This window comes from Tyto alba, unplaced genomic scaffold, assembly GCF_018691265.1.
Source record: "Tyto alba isolate M040663 unplaced genomic scaffold, T.alba_DEE_v4.0 Super-Scaffold_40, whole genome shotgun sequence".
In the NCBI taxonomy this organism is placed as follows: Eukaryota; Metazoa; Chordata; class Aves; order Strigiformes; family Tytonidae; genus Tyto; species Tyto alba.
Genome location: NW_024881316.1, coordinates 30560551 through 30580907, shown reverse-complemented (window position 1 = coordinate 30580907; position 20357 = coordinate 30560551). Strand labels below are relative to the sequence as shown.

The 20357-nt window shown below is 36.8% G+C and overlaps 1 protein-coding gene across 13 annotated transcripts in view; it reads left to right on the top strand.

Moving 5' to 3' along the window:
- The window catches only part of MYT1L (myelin transcription factor 1 like), a 308557-nt gene that overhangs the window by 232338 nt on the left and 55862 nt on the right, over positions 1-20357 (top strand). For 7 of the 13 annotated variants that reach the window (XM_033009870.1, XM_033009871.2, XM_042803269.1 and 4 more), the window contains 8 exons: positions 2448-2538; positions 4811-4918; positions 8113-8324; positions 14203-14450; positions 16792-17028; positions 18758-18879; positions 19242-19304; positions 19803-19871. In XM_033009870.1, coding sequence (XP_032865761.1) covers positions 2448-2538; positions 4811-4918; positions 8113-8324; positions 14203-14450; positions 16792-17028; positions 18758-18879; positions 19242-19304; positions 19803-19871 — 1150 coding nt within the window. The remainder of the gene's footprint in view (positions 1-2447; positions 2539-4810; positions 4919-8112; positions 8325-14202; positions 14451-16791; positions 17029-18757; positions 18880-19241; positions 19305-19802; positions 19872-20357) is intronic. The other 6 variants (XM_033009877.2, XM_033009875.2, XM_033009879.2 and 3 more) reach the window with 1 other exon arrangement.

Genomic DNA, 20357 nt, shown 5'->3' with positions numbered 1-20357 from the left:
TTCGTTTTTCAGTATGGTTTGTCTCAACTTAGTCTTCTGTGTTATACTTTTTCCTTTATTCCATCATTTCCATTCTCTACTAACTTTGAAACTAAAAGAACAACTTTTAAAGCTGTATTCTTTGATTCTAATAATCCTAGGTTATTTTTAAATAGATGTATTCAGTCAACAGAGAAAAGGTTTCCAGAAGATGTACACTGCTTTTACTTCTGCATGCTGATGTCACATCAGCTGCCCCTCTTGTCTTGTAAAGGAATAATTGTATTTGAAAAACTTGCAAACTCTTTCCTTTGTTGTTGTTGTTGTGTCTGAAACATAATTTATATTAAACTAGTTTATACTATTAAAAATAACAATTTGGCTGTTTACTTAGTTGCACAATTCAGGATTTTGAGCAGACATCCCCTGTCACTCACATGGGTGGAGTTTCCTGCCATGTCAGCAACTTCTCTGCAAAAGAGGTTCACCCATATGAGCTCACAGTCCTACACCTGAAGGCAGAGGGCTCCGCTTCTGGAAGTCACCTCCTTGGCTGATGCAATCGGCATAGTTCTGTTGAAGCTAACTAACTGCTCTATGCTGATTTACACCAGGCAAGCATGTAGTTAAGATCCAGTTTTCTTCCACAACAATTTTAAAATGGGGTTATTCCATGGAAGACTGTGGCCCTAAAATCTCCACTGTCCATCAACACTTATAGACCTAACCCCAATTGATTTGCCATAGCCTAAAGGAAATGTTATAAAGACAGTCAGGGCTAAAACGGTCCCCAGTTTCCAAAGAAGGGTAGATTCTGAAAGATAGGAAAGCAGAAGTAGATTAGTACTCCAAGACTGGCAGACATAAAAAGTCTCCTCTTTCATGGTAGAGTGGCTTCTTCCAGAAGTAATGAGGAAGTGCTTTAGGAAACTTTGCTGTAGCTTGGTTGATCTCTGAATACAGTGGAACAAATAGAGTAATTTCTCTGCTTTGCAAGACCCCATAATTTTCTGAAACACAAATATTTATTCGGTTGCTCAAAGTTCTCTCATTTTTACAAATGGTAAATAAAAGCTCTTTAGAAGACTTTGTAAATCAAAGAAGAATATAGCTTTAAACTGTTTGCATGCTCTTGTACCTACTAAAATGAAAAAGGTGAGCTCATCTTTTTATTTATTTCCTGTGATGTTGGCCTTGTGAAGCATGTTTCAAGAACAGCTTTGAATAGTAGGAATTTCAGAGTAAAGCTTTTGCATCTATACACATTTTAGTACACTGATGATGAGGTGATGATGATGGTTATGTCTTAATCAGTATACGTGGTTAAATTCTCAAGTCTCTGAACAGCTTTTATTCAGTTCTTAACTCAGTCAAGGAATTCACTGATTTATTAGATCTCTTTTTGAGTGAGAACTAAATACAGGCTTCCAGACTACTTCTTGTATGAGAAAACTAGAACTTTGCAAGGGCTGGATGGCCTTTTTCTATAGAGTGATGTACTGCCATCCAGCTCCGAGACATGGATTCAGATATGTCTCACATCATACAAAACTCTTTAGCGCTACCAAAAAGTTCTTAATAATTTGGCACTTCATAGCATGAGCTTTATGATTTAGAGGAATACTGCTCTGAGCCACTTTGGGAATAAGTTTTCCATCCAGTTTACAATGGATGCAGATGTAAATCAGTTTACTTGCTTAAGCTTGTACCACTTATTTATTTTTTATACAGTTTTCTTTTTTATGTTTTTGCCATCCCTCAATTTTTTAAGTGCTTATTTTTAGTTTTTAGCCTTATAAAAAAAAAATTCTATCCATTGCAGTTTTCACATCTGTAGAGAATATAAGTAAAAAATACAGGACCAATTCTGCTCATCATGTAGATATGAACGATATATCTATGTGGAAGTGGGCAGAACTGGCCCCTAGCCCAATTGGGCTGTCTTATAGTTAGGGTTAAACTCTGTTTAGGGTTGTACGGAGGTGTGTTTCAAGTAATTCAGTGTTCTGCCAGTATAACTTGAGAGCAGATTTTCCGCTCTCAAGTTTGATACTGTGTGTATAAAGCTATGTATTATGAATGCATACGTTTCCTGAAAGAATTTTTCTAGTCCGTAATTCTGTATTGGACTGTTGCGAGCTCACCCTTTACTGTTGAGCTGATCTTTGCTCATTGTTTTTGTATTAAGAAGATGTTGGAAGTCCTCTGCTTCACTGTTGCACTAGAGATGCATTTGTTTATAGGTTCTGTAACCTTCATAACTTTCACTGTTGCCCTGTGTTAATGAGCATAGGGTCACAATACTTCCCTCATCAGGCTTTATTGGCTATGTGTGTCACGTGTATTTTGAGGAATGCTGGTTGTTAATGAATCCTGCTTTGTTTTAAAATGGTTTCATATATACTGGGATTTGATTTTTTTTTTCTTGTTTTCATACTCTGCTGTTTTCTCTTACTCTCCTTGTCAAGTTCTTGCCATGCATGAAAATGTTCTTAAGTGTCCTACACCAGGCTGCACAGGCCGGGGCCACGTAAATAGCAACAGGAATTCCCACCGAAGGTAAGGATGCCGTCGCTGGATGCCAACCTAGAGGGAACAGTGCTTCCAAACTGCAGCCCTTCTAGCAGTCCACTGGCGGGGGGGGGTGTGAGTGTGTGTTTCGTTGTTTTGTTCTGAAGATTGACAGATGGTGCTTCGTGTGCATTATCCATTTTAAACAGTAACATTTATTCATGTATTTTCTGAGGAGGACGAGTGTGCGTTTGCTTCAGTATGGATGAATTGATCCACAGAAGACATTTGAAGCATCCTTAGGTTTTTGGGTGGATTTTTTTTCTTTTTGTTTTGATATTAGCTGAACAGCAGTGGTACAAAACAAATGGTACAACTCCTTGCGGGTATGTTGCAGGGATGAAGGAAGAGCCTGCTAACATCATCAGGACTAGGGCAGAGTTCTTGTTCTCACACTTCACTCTCTTCAGGGATTATTTTATAGTGCATGAAAAAAATCCACTCCCAAAAATTGTTTTTTTAAATACATGAGAAATGGAATGTTAAGTACACAGACATTATAAGAGTTAGTTTTCCTACTGACCACAGTCTCAACCCCAAAGTACTTACTCAGCTAAAACTGAATGAGAATTTTACCTGTTTAAGAAACATTACAAAAATGTCTCATTAAATTTTAAAATGAGAAGCCAGAAATGTTCAATGTAAATATTCTAGCAAAACAAAAGATCAAGAAATAAACCCACTTTTCTTACAGAAGGGATGCCATTGCCTATTAAATTCTATCATACAAATGAAATTATCAAAATGTTACTAGAATTTTTAGTACATGTCATAATTTTCCCACAGAACAAGAAGATCTTGCTTATTTCTTTACAGCTTTAAAAAACCCAGGAAATGTGGGTAAGACGGTAAAAGGGACTATGCAAGGTTCCTATTATTGAATTCTTTTTTTACTGTTAAATGTAGCACAGAGGCTTCAGGGATTACACAGGTACTGGTCATTCAGTCTTATCAAGCTCTGGGTTACTAGAGCCCCTCATATTAACTGCATGTCTCCCAGAAGACTCTTGTGGGTACCATCCCATCTGCAATAAGCTCTGGTACCCCTTTCTTCTCTGCAGTGATGCTGCCAGTAGATGCAGCAAAAACCTCTGAGAAGGCGTTATGGGAATTATTGCTGCTTGAAACAGCATTCACTTCTGGTTGAATATCTGCTAGAATATTTGAGGTGCCTGAAGACGAGCGTGTCAGTGGAGCTCATCTGCCCTCTGGCATGACTCCAAAATGGCACAGAGCCCCCTCACCCCCCTGCAGAAGTAGGGCAGCGAGGGAGGGCTGGGGGGAGCAGTCTGCAGTCGGTGCTCACCTCTTTCTGCAGCTTTTGGGGCATTTTGCTCTGCTTCGCTTTTTTTATTCTTTTTTTCCCCCTTATTTCCTGTAGAGAAGGGAACATCTGGGAATGCACTGATTTGCCTTTCATTTTAATTTCTTTTCCTGTGGAGAACACAGAGAGCTGCGGTCACATAAGCACCCAATAGACTATGACAAGGAAAGGACCCCCTTCATTGTCAGGTCACAGGTTTTTACAGCTTCACTAAGAGCACCATCTGCTGGCATCAATATATGTGTTTTTCACTGTTCTAAATCTTTTCCAGAAGAATCAGGCTTATTATTGTCACTTCAATAATAGTTCAGCATTTGCAAATTTAATTGAATTTCAACTCAAGTGCAGAAGATCTTTTCATGTTACATCATCTACTATTAGTAAACATACTAGTGGCTGAAATTCATGAACAAACACTAAGTATAACATAGTTGAGATGTAGATTTAGAGAACCAAGGCCAAATTTTGCACTCATTTATATGCCTAACAAAAAGATTGGAGTTAATGGAGCTGAATGAGGTGTGAAGCAGTGCAAGATTTGGCCTATATGATGTTGTCATTTAATCATCTTCAGGAGCCATTTCATTGGCAACATTTGTAGATGCATAAAGGTCACGTCTGCTAGCAGAGCTGCACAGTAGATTCCAGTTTATATTCTCCTCTCCTACTGGTATGTTCCCTGGCTGACATCCATGAATAATCTACCCATGTACAGTCAGAAAAGAAGAACAGATGTAAGATCTACCATGCAAATTTGGAAGCAGAAGAAAGGAAGTCTATTCTAGAGAAAATACATATGACCAGAACGCTTTTGGAAACTCTTTTCCTTCAGATTCTTCCTGATGCTGGCTAAGGAGGAGAAGGAGTAATTGGATCAGTGCTATAATGTGAAACTGCACAGGACAAGACAATTAAATTTCCTTTCTGTAATTGCAGCCTCTCTGGATGTCCTATTGCTGCAGCAGAGAAACTGGCTAAAGCTCAAGAGAAGCATCAGAACTGTGATGTGTCAAAATCAAACCAGGCATCAGATCGGGTTTTAAGGTATTAGAAATCACTATAATACTTATTATTATGCAGAATTCATCACACATTCACCTAATCTGAGAATTTATATTTATATACGGTGTAAATATACATATATATATCTCAGTTCAAGAAGAGTTAGAATTAGGGCTTCTGGATCCAATTCTCACAGTGTATATTTCCCACTCAATTTACATGGGGGAGGGTTGGTAATTATTTTGGCAAATACATGTAAAGCTGAAAAGCTCATTTTTGTCTTAGGCATTGTTTGGTGTAAAGATGACTGCTGGAGTGCAAAGTCTAAGAACAATGTGAAAAAAGTTGGTATCTTTTGGGAATAAACTAATATTTACCGGTAAGTCTTGGTTTTTTCAGCAGGCTTTTACTAGTAAATATCAGTTTAAATTAAACCAGAAGCCCTATTTGCATTACCAAACTGGTAGTACACCTTTTGGCAGGGCACTTGGAAAAATGCCAGGTATAGCTTAGATTCCAAAGTAAGGTCAGGCTTAGTTCTTTGCCTCTGTTCCCCCACTCACTGCCAGGAAGGATAGAAAGAGAGAAAAAATGTCCTAAATTTTCATGTGGGAAGGACCTTGAACCAATTTGACATAATTACACTCCTTATCTTCATTGATACAGAATTCTACATTTATCCAAAGCTGTATCCAGCTTTGTGCTATTGTCTCCTCTTCTGAGATATGTGGGTGGAAAAAATATTATTTCTAAGGAGCTGAAGTGTGAAGGATACACGTAAAGGAACTAGACTTCTGCACGATTGTACCAGCTTTATGCTGATGATGCCCCAAGAGCTGCAGAATTTCTCCATGGATACTGCGATATCTGTGGGCTGGGATAGGTACATCCCTCCCAGCTGCCTTGAAGAGCGTGGAGGAAGTGCCGCAGCTTTAGTTCCCAGAATTTCTTACATATTCCATAGATTTCTTAGTATTTAGTTGTCTTCTAGATTTAAAATCTGATAGGGCTGCTTAAACTGAAATTTTTCTACTGTATTATCAACATCATTCTTCGAATATTCTCTTAAAACTTCATCTAATCTTGATGGTCTTTTCAAAAAACAGTCTTTCCATAAAGCTGAGAACACAGAATTATGGATCATACCTACAGAAGATTTTTTGTCATGTCTGTTGACTTTGTTTTCTTTCCTCAGATTGTTTTTGATGGGCTTTATCTTAACTGCCCCTAATTCAGATTATACAATTTTTCATACAGCATCCCAGACATTTTTCTTAGAGAAGGGTTCTTCAAATCCTATTAATAAAAAAACACCTTTTGAGGGAATAACACAGTTTCTCACTTACTGGAAAAAGACAGATCAAAAATGCAGTGGCTTTTACCACTGCTCATTAGAGGGAAGCCACTGAAGTCAGGTGCCATACAAAGAAGGCAACTGCTCAAAAGCAGCATCCGGTTTGCTGGCAAATTCCCTAGGAAGTTGTGCTGCAACCTTAACTTTGCCTGTGAGCCTGCCCTGTGTTTCAGATTTTATAGGCAACTCAGATAATGCTTTCATCTTGTCTCCTGCTCCCCTTTTACCTTTAAGTCATTGAAGTATTTAAGATTAAGAACTTGAGAGCTGTTTGTAATATTTGCATGCAGGCAACTGATGGGCAGACAGAGATGTTCTAAGAGTAAATCTTGAATATTTGTCTTCATCCCAGTTTCCATCTCACCTGCATTTGAAATTTCTTACTTAAAAAGAAATCAAATTCACATGTCCTCTTTTCTACAGAAATTTTGGATTTGCATCGAACATACAGGATCTGAATTGCATTTTTTTAGCTAAATATAGATTATCTTGAGACAGGATCAAAATATTATTCATATCAGCTCATTGTGTAAATAAGCCCACTGTATTTTGTGAGGAAGAAGTGTCTAAAGGAACGAGCATAAATCAAAGGGAATAGTATGACTAATATGGTTTCTTGGGTGATCTTTACATAAATATCCTGACTAAATTGTATGAAAATGAATTAATTCAGAAAAACATAATATTCAAAACCTATTTCTTACTATTTATCACATTCCATTTTGTCAGTCAGCATGACGATACTTCTGGTCTTGACTGAATTTATGTTCCTATGAATGTTCCTTCCATTTCCTCTGGTTATAAATGCAGTAAAGGAAAAGAAAAAGAAAAAAAGACATGATTATATGATTCTTGATTCCAGCAGAAGCACCTCAGGTGTGCTGTTCATCATCTTTACCTCCTGCTAAATGCAGTAGGTAGACATGCAGCGCTGTGTAGAAGTTGCTCCCTACGACCCAGTCATATAACACTTTCTTATATATGTAGTGTTTTCAGGATCTGACCTTCATTTACCTGCTTTGAGAGCTGATGACTTCTGTGTCCACATACAGAAGACAGCGTGACAGTGGAGTTCACTACCGCATTCTTTCACTGAGATTTCACAAGTTTCTACAATGGCCAAATGAGATCAATCAGGGCTTTTTCTGACTATCCTCCTTGATCCTAAGTGAAAGAGAAGTTTAGCTGATACAGTTCTATTCTGTATTCATTTGCAGGACCTTCCTTGAGGTGTGTATCTGTGTATCAGGAATCGCAGCTCCTGCCAGAACCTTGCTTTTAAGGGTGAGCAGGACCTGCGAGACAGCAACTCAAAATCAACAAAAATTGTGAGACTCTCCTGTGTATTTCTCAAGATGAACATTGATTTGTATATTGAGGGATGAAACAGGTCTAACTCATTTGCAAAGCATACAGGAAAACAGCATACAACTCTGTTGAAAGAAATTCAGAGGAAACTCCATTAATTAAGTATAGCTTGCAGTGCTATTTTTCCTTTTTGACATTTAAAAGAATAAGTCCAAACTTCTTCTGTCAGTCTGCTTGACCCTCTTTAATCAACCTCTGAAAAGAGAAAATGTTTGCTATGTGATGCGATGATGTGGGGAAAGGGAAACACTGAAGTATTTTAAAACAGAATTTTAAAATACTTTCAGCTACAGGATACATTTAGTGGTATTAGAATTAATTTTGTCTAGGCTTTGTTCAAGAAAATATATATTGTTTGTCTGCTGAAAATAACCAAACTAAGCAAATGCAATAATATATTGCTGTCTCTTGAGTACAAGAAATAACTAAGATTTTCTAATCTGAACTATAAATTATGCACAGACACAGTAAACTGAACTGCATCTAACAAACTTTACATATCTTTAATTTCTAGGCCCATGTGCTTTGTTAAGCAATTGGAGATCCCTCAGTATGGCTACAGAAACAATGTCCCCACCACCACACCCCGCTCCAACTTGGCCAAGGAACTAGAGAAATACTCTAAGACTACGTTTGAATATAACAGTTATGACAACCATGCCTATGGCAAGAGAGCCATAGCTCCCAAGGTGCAATCCAGGGATATATCCCCCAAAGGATATGATGGTAGGAGGTGCACACTCTTATACATGAGAGACAAGTTTGCAGTTAATCATGTTGTTGTATATGTAAACATCATACAAATAAGACATGTTTTCATGTTCATATAGTATTATGAGGAATGCTGTCATGTGTAAGTTATTTTAAAGGCCTTTTTAATAAGCGTTGTTTTATACGGTGCTTGCTTCAGGGTTGTTGCACTGGCAAAAAAACATCTCTAGCTCTTAAGCTCCGGAGATGTGTTGAGATCACAATAAAAGCTAAGTAACAGAGCTGGTCCTTATATTGCTATCTGGGAGACCTGGCCTCAAGGGTCACATTAGGGATCTCACTTCCATACGGTAGTTCAGGTAACCCATAAAGATAACATACTTGCTCTGTGGGGATATGGAAGTAGAAAACCTGGATCTCATTGCACTTCAGAAATCACTGCTACTTAATGAGGCATTTCTGCTCATTTTGTCCTCATGAATACACCTGTTGAATTCTCTGGAAAGTCTAACATAAGTAACATGTTTAGGAGTCGGCTGAAAGTGGTTTCAGTTCAGGAGAAGACAGTGGATGGGGTCTGCCAGGCAAGAGGATTTTTATTAGGGGAGAAAAATGAACTGCAGGATAAAGAATAAGGATTTGGATTGTAGCTTTTTCAGACATCAGTAATTTTTCAGAACAATAAAATTATGTGTGTGTGTATATATACATATATAAAAACCACAAACTGCCTATATCTTATCTTTTATTTTTTATTCTTTTTTTGAATGTTATCAGTTTATTTTTTGATTAAAATATTTGGTACTACTCATTGACTACCATAGGAGATATGAGTCAGGTGTCAGATTTTTGTTTAGGAAAACAGAAATAAATATACTATATAGAACAATTTATGCTGTTACCTGAACACAGACTCTGACAGTCAAAAGTAGGTAAGTGGAGAAAGGGAAGATTGCGACAGCTCTTGCCTTCATATTTCTGATATTTTGGATATTTTGCTTTCTCATACAATCAACAGGCATGTTCTTGCACTGTAGCAGAAAGGAGAAGGGTTGTGAAAGGCAACATATTTTTGAGTAAAAGTTCCTTCATTTCTTCTCTCATGCACTCATCTTGTTTGCCTATATCAGAATAAGGGCTTGAACATTATTAACAGTAAAGCACTAACTCAGTAAGCTAATGAGTGTACATTAATATAAGGTAAATGACATATTAACTGTTGTTCATATGCTCTGTCTACTCTTTGCAGAAAGGAAAGAATCAGAGTATTGCTGGGGATCCTGTGGACATGCGTATTTTCAGATCAAATTACCAATGCTTAAGCAACTGATATATATTTTTCACATTTAAGGCCCCTTTTCAGCAAACTGAACAAGCAAACTCCACTTTTTTCCCCAAATCACCAGAACTTGAAAATGCGTGTAACATTAAATGGAAGTTTAGCAGTGATCTTAAATAATGAAAGGCTAGGGTGTACAGGTCACTGTCTTTATGCACACTCATTGTCCTTGAATATAAATAGGAATTTGACTTGGAGGTAAGGTTGGGACTAGGTTGCTTCACCGCTGCAATAACACGAACCAGAGAGGACTGAGGGACACTGATTCGTGCTGGTACAGCAAGTATACGTGGTTCTTGTGTACTCAGAACAGCTGAATCCCACTATAGCTGAGGCAGGTTGTAATTCCCTATGGGTTTGTTCCATACCCCTGGCTCTACAGGAGGCAGCACACACTTTCCAAGTGAGGTGTGTGCTGTTTGGCCAGACAGACATGCTGACAGGGCCCCGGAGATGGGACCTAAATTGAGCTTTCCTTTGTACCCTATCAGTGATTTTCATGAAACCTTTAGGATTCACATCTCTGATATTCCATAAGCACTCCATCATATTTGGCTTAAATTGACAAAGGATTTCGAAGTTCCTCAGCAAAATTGGCTAAATTCATAGAACAATAAAGTGAAATCCTGGGCACACTGAAATTAGTCAGTTTCGACACTGACTTTCAATAGAACGAGGATTTTGCTGACAGTTGTTATAAATAACTGGATATGAATGAGATTTCAGGAAGAGGCTCTTCACTTAAAAGAGCCACTTTTCCTCAAGCAACTTTGCAGTATTTTTTTGTGATTTCATATTTGTGTGTAAAAAAAATTATTAATTATTGCTACTAAAACCATTATGGAGGTACACAGTGAACACCTATTGTGTATGTCAGCAAAACACTTTTATATAAAAGTAGATTTAGTTCAGAAAAGTCATCCTGAAAATCCTTAATGCAAGCCTAAGTTTTAGGGGAAACTTTCAAGTAAACAGTGCTTTAGTTTTTCTGACTGTATGAGACAAATAGTTGAGGGATATGAAAAATCATTAACTTCATGTCTTGATTTTTTTTATTGTGAACTAGCACTGTATTTTCATCATCAGAGAAAGGGATTATATGTTCAATAAGTGCATGGTTGTGAGTGACATGATCATAAATAGCTCCTTTGGATTGTTTTCTTGAATTTTTTTTTTTTTTTCAAGTAACCTTTAATAAAAGCCAAACAAAAATAGATGCTTTCTATTATGGGGTAGGATACTCTGATAATTCTTGAGAAATCTTGTGTTTGTGGGCTTGTTTTTCATTTGTAACCAGTTTCATAGTGTATTGGATGTTGGGGTTATGGTATACAGCAGGAGAGATAAGAACAGCTGGACACATCAGGCAAAAGAGACAGCAGCTCTTTCAGTTGCTCAAGTGGTGGCAGGAGCTCCTCTTGTTCCACCAACAGTCCTGGGTCCTTCCATCAAAACACTGAGAAAATGTTAGGAGTGGGATTAATCTGACCATATCTAGACTTTTATTATATTATTTATTTTATAAGACCTACATCTGAGCTCATCACCTCTTTCAGATCCAAAGAGAAAGATAGACACTTCTCTGATCGATGCATCTCCTCCTGAAGTGCTTATTTAAAACTGGTCAGGTGAATCATTGCCTGAAAGTTCCTATTTTTTCCCACTGCCTGTATAGGAAGCCTGTAATGATGAGGTCAGATATTTGAAGTTAGGTGAGACGAATCTCTTATTGTGCAAGTCAGAAAAAGTGTTGAAACTATTAATTTATGTAACGTATTCAGTAATACTGGGGATGAAGGTTCCTGGGCAGAATTTAATTCCACTCCAAATAGCTTCCTTTGGCTCTTTATGTTGTTGGGATCTTTCCTACTCCTCTGTTGTTAATTAGCAAGAGGAGCCTGTAGACATTGGAAGGGTTTTTGTAATCAGCCCCATGGCATGTCTGATGGGAGGCCAGTTTGGGTATACAGCTGGTTAGACCCATGTCTGTTACTTAATGGGAAAGGTGTTCTCCACGTTTGGTTTCACTCTGGGTAATGAAGCGTAGGTGGACTGCAGAGCTTCCAAAACCTGGTGCCACAGGGTTGGGTGATGTATACATCAGAATTTTCTGATATTGAAACAATGTAGCTTTCCCTTCATTAGAGATCAACTTGATTTTGTACATTATAAAGTGATGACCTTTGTTTCTCTTGAAAAGCTAATGTGAAATGAATAGTCTGGGTTATGTGACTCATCTTAAAAAATACAGCCACAGTAAAGTTAAAATAACCGTGGCCATTTCTAAGTAAGTTTTGCTTAAATTATTGGTAAATTAAAAGCTAATAATTCCATAGCATACTTATAGCACTTTACATCATCAAAGTGTTCTGCAAGTGAATCACAACACAACTGAATTTCAGAAGCAACTTTCTATTAATAGGGAAAATTAATTTGAGAGATAATATAGTTTGACCAAGGCCACAGAGGAGTGCATATCAGAGCCTGCATGAGTTTCTGGTAGTCCTTTGTATAAACCTGCCTCTTTCCCTCCCTTTCTTTAGCACACATTCTCATATATATATATATATATATATACATATATATATATACACACTTTCCCATGGAGTATGTCTCTTATGTCTATCTAAATGTGACCTGCTATAACAAGACTAACATTTCTTGCAAGTGACAGAACTCTTATTTGTTCATATGAATTTTGAAAGATATTTCTAATTTGACAAGTTCAGTGGTACAGGATGCTTGCTGTGTTAACACAGTAGAAACTGAATTATTCAATTATTTCCTCCCTTAAGTATAGGAAAATTCTTGTGTGTCTTGTATACCATTACAAAGTAACAAAGGATAAATGCTGAATTTTTAATGACCACCACTGACTACTATATTAATAATGAAACTCGTGAGAAATAGTTCACAGATTTATTATTAGTGGATACCCTGCTAGAGTAGTGCTACTATGTGTTCAAAACAATGAAATGTGATGAATGTTTAGCATTCACTTCACTTAAAAAAAATCACACCCTGTGCATTATGTGGCTTTCCTGAGAAAGCTCCATCTGTTATGAATTAAGTGAAACACTATTTCCTTTACAGTAAAAATAACGCCATTATTTTTTTCAGTTTTTTAGAGAAAGGAGGATGACATAAGCTCTAACAGAGATATTTTGCTTTCAGATTCTTCTTTTGAACCCTACCTGCCTACCAGAGCAGCCCGTGGTTCACAAATGGTCTGTGCTCATGGGAGCAGATTATTATATGTATGTCTGCTCAGACAAATATACCTGAAGAGTCTGGCATTTAAATGGAGCACGTCACGGAAGAGCTCTAGCTAGGGCCTGACCTTTTTTCTATAGCTCTCTAATCAGCATGCTAGTTGGTTATTGTTATACTGTGCTATAAGGTATGATCTCTACAGTATACATTTCCATCTTAAGGGGAAGTAGTTGCTGTAATATGCGTGTATGTATCCACTGACCTTGACTTTTGTCTTTTTATGAAAATACCTAAACTTTTAGATTTAGGAGACAAGCTCACACTGTCTTGCATTTTATATAAACACTTTTAAAACAGCTTATCTGAGAAGAGGGTTGGAGAAATAAGGGGGCTAATAGGGCTGTTTTCCATTATTACTATAATACCATTGGCTTCAAGGAGCATTTCTCAAAAGCAACACTGCTGCACTGTATTTGGACAGGCTGGATGTGAGCTGTCAGTGCCTTAGCTCTTCTGTGACTGCTTGTGGCTGCTGTCGGTCAGAGTATGGCTGAGTGCTGCTGACCTCGGCGTGAGCAGGAAGGGGTGTCTTTGGTCCTTATTGTTTTTATGAAGAGCTGTAGGTGCTCAGGTTGTTTGAAGGTGGGGATGTTTCACTTATATCCGTTTCCATTTATACAGCCACTGCTTCTGCCTTTGTGCAAGCCATGGTAAAACTCACATGTGACCACCACCTTTCTTCTTCCGTCATGTTCCTCTCCTTTCTGCTGGCCAGTGTCATAATATTTGCCTGTGATGTAGGAAGAAGAAACCTTTTAGGAATCAGGGGATGTCTGAGGACATATGGGTAGCACCGTGGCCCAGAGACCAAACCTGTCAGCCTTACAGTGAGCCTGATCTTCAGCAGCTCTGGGAAGTTTAGGCCTTAAATTAACAGTTTGCTCATGTAAATAGGAAAAGGTCCCACAGTGTTATATTACCCCTCATTAATAAAAATGAATGAGCCGAGCAGATCCTACCTTTTGTCTGACTATATATGTGGGGTAAAAGCAGTGTTTCTGTGTTTTTACTGTTTTCTAAATCCAGCCTGTTTGTCAGAACAATTCATGATCACATCATGCAGATTTTTACAGGAGGCAATTTCATACAAACTCACATATGTAGCATATAAAAGTCACAGACAGAAATCAAGAAATACAGCCATCATTCTTGCGGGCTTTTTTTATTTTGGCACGGTTACTGTTGCTCATTATAAATTTCACCTCCAGCAGTTTGTTTTTCTCTTCACTTATGCAGAATGCTCGTTCTTTTGAGTCATCCTTGTCATATTTCTTCCCACAGCTAAACGCTACTGTAAGAATTCAAGTCCAACCAGCAGCACAACAAGCAGTTATGCCCCTAGCAGCAGCAGCAATATGAGTTGTGGTGGAGGCAGCAGTGCCAGCAGTACCTGCAGCAAGAGCAGCTTTGACTATACTCATGACATGGAGGCAGCGCACATGGCTGCTACTGCTATTCTGAATCTCTCCACTCGCTGCAGGGAGATGCCTCAGAACCTCTCCACTAAGCCTCAGGATCTCTGTGCGAGGGTAAAAATTAGTAATTCTGTTTGTTGATGAAGATTTCTCTTTACTGCACTTGCTCTGTGGCCCTGATAAACACAAGAACAGCTTTAGTACATTTTGCTTTTTTTTTCTTTTCTCTTTTCCTCAAAATTAACATAATCTGGTGGCTCTGCTAAAGCTGAGAGAAAAAAAAAAAATGCGAATTTGCAAATTGCTCACAAGTATCTCAGGAAAACCCAATCGGTATATAAACTGATGATACTGATAGCATGTACTCCTTTTTTTAATGTATCTCTTACTAGTGAGGTCTATAATTATAAAAGATGTTTGCATTGCTCAAGTGCTATTAATTGCACTACTGATTTTTTTGCTAAACACAGTTTGATTCCTACATTTAGTGAAAGGATTAAGGTTTAACTTTGTATTTTCATTTAAAAGTCACAAATGGGACCTAAGGTTGTAAGATGTAGTACAAAAAAGTCTATGCTACTTGTATGTTTTAATTTCTTGCCTGTCTGTGATGTTACAGTTCTTAAGTCACTGCATAATACATTTGCAATGAATAAATCCTCCTGTACAGGTGACTTGAAATGTGCTTAACTGTAGTGCAGGGTCACTAACGTTCTGTATGTTCATAGAGCCTCAGTATATTATGAAATGGCTAGATACAAATAAAAGCTTTTGTTGTTAAGCTTTATATATTGAGAAAAACAGTGCACTATTAGCATTCATTAAAGGTTTACCAGAAGTCTTTGCTTTTTTTTTCAGTATAAACTTTAAGTTTTGACTCTGATAGCTGTTAAGAAATTAATATTTAATGTGCATCAGCAGTGTGGTGCTACCTATAGGAGACCACTAGATGGCTAAGTAGACAGATGCAGTGCAGAGGAATCATTTTTATTGTGCTTATAGAAGAGCTTTTGAGCTGGCAGACATGTTCTGCTCTTCTACATATAGACAAAGGTTTTCTTCCCCTCATCGTGTAAAGCCCCTTGATCACTGATAGCAAACTAAACCCATAGCAGTAGGTATTAGTAATAAGCATGATTTAAGCCAGAATGGCTGGTGACTTTGTTTTCAAATGCCGCTTTTAATACTAATTTATTTGATACTGTTCAAGAGGCAAATCTTTTTGGCATGTAAATAAATGCAGTTGTTCTCTATATCAATATAACAGAATAAGTTGGAATAAAATGCTAAAAATCTTCTGTGTCTAAACCAAAAGGGGCCTCTTTCCTAAATGTATCACCCTATATTGAGACTGAAGGAATGAAACTGAGAAGATAAACAAGTATTTTCTAGATTAAATTAGCAGGATAGCAGCAATTAGATACACGCTCTGACAAAAGGCAGTAATTCAGAAGGAGAGATTTGCATTCACAGTGCTTTCCTGCTGCTCTGTTGTTACTCAAGAGGAGAGAAAGTCACCAGACATAAGAGTCGGTCGCATTCACACTAGTTTTGTAAACAAATTTCTGATGGAATGTTTCATTTTTGAAAAGATGAGGGATTCTCTGTGGGCATTTCTATTTTATCTGACCTTAGTTTTTAAAAATTTGTCTTCATTTTAAGATATCTTATTTCTTCCCAACTAATATAATAGACAACCCTTGTTTGTTTCTATAAAAGAAAAAGTCAGAGCCCGGATTCACCCTATGTTTCATAATACCTCAGTCGCCACAGAAGTTAGCATTATTGTTGCAACTATTCTGCTACCTAAATTTACCGATTATAAAGATAGACATATTAAATGTTAATACATTTGCAACTGCAGGGAAGGAACTTTGAAATCTGAATGGTTTTCCTCGTTGGAAAATGGTATCCAAAAGGACTTGTTTTGGTACCCTACCACCCTATTTAATTTTCTGACATCTATTCAAGCATTGACTGTTAATATTAAATAAACAAAGAAACAAAGATTATTTGATGCTAGCTGGTTTTTGTTACTCTAATCACCTAGACAGGTGTCAGGACTGGAAACAAGAATTATGCAGATGTTAACTCATAGATATTCACCTGCCACAGACTAAATCAAGAACATAAATAGACAACAACAAAAAAAATACCTTTAGAGATTTCTCCATTTTTATCCAAAATTCGCACCTGTGTGCCAGGTGGCAGGAGGGGTAATGAAGACTCCCCCCTCTTTCCCCAAACATCAGATTATCCATTCAGGAAGAAATCTACTTTAACAGCATTAATGTTGTGTAACAGCATCATGCTATGTGTGGGAGGGGGCTCAATGCTTACAATCTATACAGGAATGGGAAAGCATTTTATCATTCTGCTAGGCAATCAAATTGAAGAAGAGGTAACAGTTTGCTAGTGTGAAGCCAAATTAACAATATTTTTCTTATTTTGACAGAATCCTGATATGGAAGTCGATGAAAATGGGACGTTGGATCTGAGCATGAACAAGCAGAGGCAGAGAGATGGTTGCTGTACCATTTTGACACCACTGGAGCCAATGTCCCCGCAACGGCAAGCCGTGATGAATAACCGGTGTTACCAACTAAACGAGGGTGACTGCTGGGACTTGCCGGTGGACTACACTAAAATGAAGCCCAGTAGGATAGATGAAGATGATTCCAAAGAGATTAATGTATGTCTTTTTCATCTGTTAGTTCTTGTTGCAATCTAATTTTGGTAATTCATTAAATTTCTGAAGTTTGGAGGGAAAGAGGAAACAATACAGGATAAAAATGGTGGTTTTCTACAAAAAGGACTTTCTGCTGGTTATTCTTAAGGACTATACCATGCTGGCACACATCTGATCTGTGACTAAGTTCCATAAAACAACATTTGAACCATGAATGTGAATCATGTTTTCTAACAGCATCATCTTGTTAACAAATATTTTCTGCAGTGAAGATGTTTCACTATATACAGATTACCTTACTCTGTATAAGCAAGTTGACATAACTGTGCAATAGTGGAATAATCAGCTCTCAAGACAAGATATTCTCCTGAATTTGAAAACCATAAATGATGTGCTGAGTATTTGAAAGCATTTATAACTTAGAAATCAATTTAAACAAAAGCAGCAGAGTATAACATAAACTTTTAATTATTTCAGCTAATCTTCTAGATTATTTATACAATCCTGATAGCTCTGTGTGTGAAAGGGCCTGTATTAATAAAATACTTTCTTTCAAGAATACAAAGAAGGGATATTAGAAATCAGTGTTACTTTTCAATTCATAATACCAAGACAACAGCAAAACACTTTAAACAGAAGAGGCAAATAAGGAAAACAAGTTACTGAATTTATTTTACTTTTCAAAACTTAGAACATCCAGGACACTGGAGGGGTCTGCTGACAAGATTCAATGCCACTTCTTTTGTTCATCAGGTTTTGACCCTTATCCACTGTGCAGTTTACAGTCCTGCACTCAATGCAATTTAGCTGTTTAGAGATTTGTAGAGATTGTTCTCTGTTTTTTCCTGGTTTATAAGAAAGAAATAGACTGACCATTTGTGTGTAGCACAATCTTGCTGATTTTAATTAAAATGTAAAACTATTTTCAGTAACTTTGAAACATATGACAAAGTGGCATTTTCACTAGATATACTGAATGCATTGTAGCTTTGGTGTTAATTACAGTTTTGCTATTAATTTCACTGAAGTTAGGAGGAAATCTGTCACTATCAAGGAAATGTGAGGTAAAACAGTGTAGTGTGTTTTTTTCAGATCAAGCAGAACTCCCTATTTCTGCAGTGGTGTTTATAGCACCATCTGCAGGAATCGCTAAACCAATACATTCAGGCACTTAATTCCTGAAATAGATGATTCTGAATTTCTGAATGCATCAGTGAAGTTAATTACAAATTATATAATTCTATTTTGTCAGACAGATCCATTGAGGTTTTCCCCAAATTGAGTTTCTGAGTGTAGATGTTAAGATTGCTCCTGTTTTATCTTTGAGATGTTCTAAACCATTAAAAATGTTCTTTAAGATGTATTTTTGATAAATAAGATACTGTATTTAGTAATATTTTTTCCCTTTCCTCTGTTTTGCAGTGACTTTAGGAAAAATACTGATTCTTTTCAATCAAAATAATATGACATCTATAGAAAAAGCTGTGTTTTGCCCTTTTTTTTTTCCTTTTCTAGTTAAATAAACTCTATATTCTACATATTGTGAAGTCTTCATCTAAATATCCAAATAATATTTAAAGTTTTAAGAGGTGAAAGAATATAAAATATTTTCATTAATTTTCTCTGGCAGAATAGGATAACGGAGATAACATCTGATGACTTTACTTTGCATTATTTTGTGTAAATTGTAACCTCACCTAGTTGAAACTAATGTGTATACATTTGCCTGTAGCCAGAAGATTTGGATCCTTTCCAAGAGGCTCTTGAAGAAAGAAGGTATCCTGGTGAAGTTACAATCCCAAGTCCTAAACCCAAATACCCTCAATGCAAAGAGAGCAAAAAGGATTTAATAACGTAAGCATAATGTGAGGTGAAATTATTTTTCTCCTTTTAACTTTTTCTCTCTTTGTCTTTTTTTAAACAAACGAGTACATATACGCCTTGCAGTATGAGCATGCAACATTTGCAGCATATAAATGTTTCAAACTGCCAGTTAAGTAAAGTGATAAGCTAACGTGTATTTGCTTGTTCTTAATGATGCTATATTGTATTGAGACGCCATTTTCATTTAAACCTGTTCATTTTGCAGCTTTTCGATTAGGATGCTTAAAACCCCTTGCAGTCATTGCAGCTAAACTGGAAACAATGAAACTTTTAAAAGTTTTTTTTTAAACATACTTACTATTTTGGCTGTTTTTGTTTTTGTTTGGTGGCAGATGTCCAACACCAGGGTGTGATGGGAGTGGTCATGTGACTGGTAATTACGCCTCACATAGAAGGTGTGACTTCATTTTTTTCATGGTGGATTCTGTCTTTTCAATTTATTGTTTTCAGCTTACCTCAACAATGCTGTCAAAGTAAAACGTTGAACTATGTGTTAACCCTTTGAGTAATATATGTTGATCTTAAAAGCATGCTAATTTGTGTGTTGTATAAACGTCTTTTATTTTTAAATAGATTACTAAAATTTCCAAAGTATTCTTAAGCATTTAAGTAGTTAACCCAGGAATCTCGAATATTTTTTGTTACATTTTACTAGTTCATAGAGAAACAAACAAACAAAAAAGAACATTTACAGTATGTAATTTTGGAAGTAATGTTGATACCTAAATATATTCAGAGGGTTAACTATATTACAAAATTCAATATTACAGCACTTGCCCCATCGCTTTTCTGCATTACAAACTTTTACTTTTTAATTTTTATGTTGTGTTTGTTTGGGAGTGTTCAGTTAATGAGAAGATTAACTTACTTGTATGTCCTGCCATGTCTTACAGTTTATCTGGCTGTCCCTTGGCTGACAAAAGCATTCGAAGTATGCTGGCCACAAGCTCACAAGAACTCAAGTAAGACATAAAAAACAAATATTTTCTTTATAAATATTTATTTGACTGCAAATTGTGTATAATTTTATCAGAAATTACAAACACTGTATGGAGAGCTGCTGCAGAAGGGACTGATCCTGCTTGGAACATCCATTGAAGTCTCTAGAAATTCCATACAGGCTGGCTCTATACATAAGTCTGTTGACATGGTATTTCTTTTTATGTATTCATGAAGTGATAGGGATGGACAAAAGTCAGAACTTCTGGAATTTCATCTAAATGCTTGAATTCCTATTCAATTTTTTTCTGAACATTTGCTAGTTAGAACAGAAAATTCTCATGCGATTAAACTGATGAAATACTTCTGATTATGTAACCTGTAAAGTGCTGTAGTTTCTCAGCTGTAGATCGGAGGGAAGAGAAAACAATTTGGTTTTCCCTAATGCTTGCATAATTTTCCCCAGGTTTGTATCACTGTTATCAGCTTAATGCATTTTCTCATTTGAC